The following is a 4,663-nucleotide window of genomic DNA, read 5'->3' on the forward strand; positions in this document are numbered from 1 at the left end:
GGAAAGGACAACATGGCAAATGGGGGAAACCACTGAGGTGGTACAGGTGAGAGAACAGCAAAACATGAGAACTTAGTGCAACAAGCAACTCCTCTTGAAAGGCCAGGGCTGTAGTCATAGGGGCGTTGTTAAAACCCCCAAAAAGTGTGTTGTACAGCTCACTCCATACCCTCTCATGTAATATATTGTTCTTGGTATGGTTTGTAAAAGGAAAGAAATAGACGACTGTTAAAACTCTGATTAAGTGACACAAAAACAAGACAATCCAAACATAAGCATTAAAAAGCTGCAAAGTGCCGTAAAGCAATTAGAGTTCAAAGAAAGAGTGCTAATAATGAGCTGCACACTGAAGTGTTAAATGATGGCGATAAGAAAAAGAAACTACAAACTTTATGGTTCTGTGGAAATAAAAATCTTGTCACTGACGATAAAACACTGACAAGGTACCTGCGTGTGGGTGTGTCACATCAGCAAAACAAATCAAGACAAGCCATCTAGTGACTAAAACTGCAACTCAGACTTTACCAAAGAAACGCTGCAGTTTCCAGCATTGACTTTAATTTCTCATCTTGGATGAAGTCCAGATCTTCACATTCTTCTCTAAAGTGAAAGCACAAGAGTTTGCTAGTTTCATTATGACTTATTACATGTTTAACTACTGTATATCTACACTGCTAAGAGGTAACTTTGGATATATTTTCCACAATTTACATTTATTAAATAAACATGAAGAAAAGATTTTGAATATGTAGTTTGTTTTATTCAGCTAAAGCCATATGAAGTATATCACCAACTCAACAACAAACTTGTATTATTATTATAAAACATTAAATGTAACTATAAAAAATAGAAGAAATGTTTCAATTTTCGTGTTTTAGATTTTTTCTATTGCATTTGCTATTGTGATGAGTGATTGCAAGATTAGACTCATGTGACATTTCAAACTGGAAGAGCCATAGAGATGTTACATGTACACACTGAATGGCAATCAGCTGATTAAAACAACAACAAACTACTGGAGGGAAATGCACAAAGAGAAGATACTAAACTAACAAGGGTGGAAAGGAAACTGGGAATCCACAATAAAAGCCCAGATCACCAAGTTTTGTTATTGTACACTTCAGGTAAATTTCCAAACTTTGGTGCCTCCCTCTGTCCCTCCCCTTTGTCTGGGTGTGTTTCTGTTTTCAAACCTCACGTACTCCATGATTAAAAGGTAGTCAACACACCTGACTTGAGGACACTCGACCTCATCATGCATCAAGACTTGTATGACAAGTTTTTTCTACATCTCCAAGATGGCAAGAGAAAATAAAAACAAGAACTCTGGTAAGTCTTTAGAGAGAACTATATTTCTCAGTTTGATAAACAAATCATTATCAAGCTGATACTTAGTTGCATAAATTAACACATAACAGCTGTTTATGTACTTTTATTGTAATACACAGTAAGGGGGTGCAAAATGCTGCAGCTCAAAAGATTTTGCAAATTTCCCCAAATCTAGCATGTGCTCCAGTGCAGCACCAGTTTTGTCATTTAAGAAGTAGTATCCCTGTTAAGACAACACAATACAAAGCAAAGTGCCAAATAGTGAACTAAGTTTACCACTCAGACAACTTGTACCAAACAAATGAAACTTTGTGCAACGACTTTAGCTCGTCAGCTTGAAAGACGTCCAGATTTCCGCATGCTTTGCAAAAACAAGAGTGCGGGAGTTTGCTAGTTTTATTCTGACTTATTTATATGTCTGCTTTTGTACTGTTAAAATGAAAATGAAATTTTGGCTACAGTTTGCACAATTTAACTTTAATATGAAGTATTAAAAACAGCTTGACATATGTAGCTTCTTTAATCCAATTAATATGGCAATTCACCTATTAATACAGCATTATTTTTATTTTTATTAGTATTATTATCATTATTATTATTTTATAAGAATGAAAATTATAAAAATTTGCGACATGACCAATTGACCTTTAAACTGAAAAAATCTTTGTTGAACTTTTTAAAATTTTAAACCTCATTTCAATTCAAGTCTGTCCTGTATCTAGCAAGTGAAAATAAAAATAAAATAAAATAAAATAAACAATAAAAGGTGAATCAAATAGACCATTACGGCAAGGCTGTGATGGTCAATTTGGTAAAGTAAATCCGTTGGGCATCTTTCCTCGCCTTAAGACAATAATTCTGATGGCAAAAGAACCAAACGGGACAGACAAAAAAAAAAACCCCCAACCTAATTTCAGTTAAAAAAAATAGTTTTGAGGTTCCTACACATCACAAATGTAAGGGACACTTATTGTTATTGTGATTGTTGCTATTAAGTAATTCTCTGGAAATAACATGATTTGACATCAACATTCATAACTGTGTGTTTTTATTCTTTGTAGTTCTTCAGTCAGAGGTGTCACACAGATGCAGTCTGCTTTGTCTTGGTCGTCTGAACTTCCACCGTCAGGCTGTGGGAGAAAAGGTCCGCTTGAGTCATGGAGGTCGACTCGCAGAGAAGACTGATAACACCTTCAAGAATGGGCTGGTGTTCAGCAACCGTCCAGTGAGAGTCCAGGAGAGGATTCGTCTGAGAGTGGAGAGGGATTCGATCAACTGGCAGGGAGCTCTGCGTGTGGGCTTTACCACTGTGCCACCCTCAAGCAGATCTCTGCCCCTGCCCTGCTTGGCCATCCCCAACCTCACTGACAAACCTGGACACTGGGCTGTGCCTGTAAATGAATCCTACTGCCAAGCAGGTTCAGAGCTGGAGTTTTGGGTTTCTCATGGTGGCAGCATATACGTAGCTGTCAGCAACAGGCAGCACAAGTGGCTGACAGGAGTGGACCTCAGCCAGCCTCTGTGGGCCATGATAGACATTTACGGGAAGACGCGCTCCATTTTACTCCAAGGCAAGTTCACTAGAACCACAGTTTTATCTGCCTTACAGCAGGTTTTTCCTGTTCTGTGAAGGCAGAGCATTTCATATGCACTGACAGCAATAAACAATGACTAACTGTTGAAATATGCTTTTGTCTTTGCTGCAGGCTCCAAAAAAACAAAGCTCCTTTGCACTAGAAGATCCTGTCCTGCACCCGAACCGCTCATCTCACCTGATTCTTACAGTCACTTTGGTTCAGTTCCTGATGTTTCAGACTTCAGACCTGATGACTGCATGTCCTGTCCTGACATGGAAATCCCAGCAGGTAAAAACAGTCCCTCCAAACATTAATGTCTGATTTCCGTTGCACATTTCTGACCACAGAGTGTGATCAGTGAAATCAGTTGTAATAGTGTGGTCTCACATATGCCTGATGTCGCATTTGTAATTAGAGTCTCTCTCTTCTGGTTATAGATAACGTCTGTGTGGTGTGCATGGTGAAGGAGGCCAGAATCACACTGCCTTGTGGCCACCGGTGTTTATGTAAACACTGTGACTCCAGAGTCTGTCAAGAGTTTGGCACCTGCCCGCTGTGTCGACACAAGATCAGAGCTCCATCAGTAAAGGAGAGGCGGTTTATAGACGTCTAAGCTCTGACACACCAGCCAAGAATCACCAAATATAAACTACCGACACACAGTGAATGGCACTTATTATGACGCTTTGTCATGTTTGGCTTTTCTGTTTTGTTAAACATGTAAAAATTTCAGAGTGATGAAATGTCCTCAAATTCATGTAAAGATGTCAAACTGGACTATTTTTATGTAAATATTGCAATTAAGTCAGTATGTGACGAGACAAAATATTGCACTAAGTGCAAAATATGTATGTATGTGAATATGTAAAATAGCATTATAACAAAAAATTTCTGTACAGTATATTTTATAGGTTGGTGTAAATCTTAAAGAGATGTTTGATTTTCATAAACTCGTTTTGTCTTAAAATTGTTATAGTGTTTGTGCTTAGACAATGGAAAGAAAACATAAATAACCTTGTTTCAATCATCATATTTTCTTCTCTAATGTGTTTTTAAGGATGTTGCTATAAGAAATAAATCAATAGCAGTGCATATTAAATAGAACATGTTGGGGGATAAAGAAATACACACGTGTGAACAGCGGTTAAACATACCTTAAAGATTAACAAGAGAACCAAATTGCAGTCATGACTGAACTGAACTATAAATAAATGGAGGGCATCATATAAGAAGAGACAGAGTAGCTTGAAAACAAAAGCTTGCTTGGAACACAAGAGCATTTTCAAACACTTAGTTGTGTCAAGACATCGCAGGAATAATGATGCTAAAGCAAAAAACGAAACTTTCAATCCAGCGATCAGGTCATGTTGTGGTTAGCAAAGATTACAAACAATCTCGCATTTTGTTTTTCAATAATTAATTGTACAATAAAGCATGCAATAAGAAATGCATTAATTCAAAACAATTATTTTTTATTTTCATGAATAAATTACGTGTTGCGTGGAGATCAGGGGCAGTACCTGTGGACTGGCAGACCGGGGTGGTGGTCCCCATCTTTAAGAAAGGGGGACCGGAGGGTGTGTTCCAACTACAGGGGGATCACACTCCTCAGCCTCCCTGAGAAAGTCTATGCCAGGGTGCTGGAAAGGAGAGTTCGTCCGTTAGTCGAACCTCGGATACAGGAGGAACAATGCGGTTTTCGTCCTGGTCGCGGAACACTGGACCAGCTCTTTATCCTCTCCAGGATACTTGAGGGT

The 4,663-nt window shown here is 38.3% G+C and overlaps 1 protein-coding gene across 1 annotated transcript; it reads left to right on the forward strand.

The window, feature by feature from the left end:
- Nucleotides 1-1,196: 1,196 nt before the first annotated feature.
- On the forward strand, nucleotides 1,197-3,938 carry LOC113033907 (E3 ubiquitin-protein ligase NEURL3-like). The gene is made up of 4 exons (XM_026188087.2): nucleotides 1,197-1,329; nucleotides 2,391-2,900; nucleotides 3,036-3,194; nucleotides 3,344-3,938. The coding sequence occupies exons 1-4, from the start codon at nucleotides 1,272-1,274 to the stop codon at nucleotides 3,517-3,519; spliced, it is 903 nt and encodes a 300-aa protein (XP_026043872.1). The 5' UTR covers nucleotides 1,197-1,271; the 3' UTR covers nucleotides 3,520-3,938.
- The last annotated feature ends 725 nt before the right edge of the window (nucleotides 3,939-4,663 follow it).

The sequence above is a fragment of the Astatotilapia calliptera genome, chromosome 12 (assembly GCF_964374335.1).
Source record: "Astatotilapia calliptera chromosome 12, fAstCal68.1, whole genome shotgun sequence".
In the NCBI taxonomy this organism is placed as follows: domain Eukaryota; kingdom Metazoa; phylum Chordata; class Actinopteri; order Cichliformes; family Cichlidae; genus Astatotilapia; species Astatotilapia calliptera.

Excerpts from the sequence above, each read along its gene's own strand:
- LOC113033907 (XM_026188087.2), top strand. The coding sequence starts at position 1,272 with ATGACAAGTTTTTTCTACATCTCCAAGATGGCAAGAGAAAATAAAAAC. Across the intron at positions 1,330-2,390 it reads AAATAAAAACAAGAACTCTG|TTCTTCAGTCAGAGGTGTCA; the intron begins GTAAGTCTTTAG and ends TATTCTTTGTAG. Across the intron at positions 2,901-3,035 it reads GCGCTCCATTTTACTCCAAG|GCTCCAAAAAAACAAAGCTC; the intron begins GCAAGTTCACTA and ends TCTTTGCTGCAG.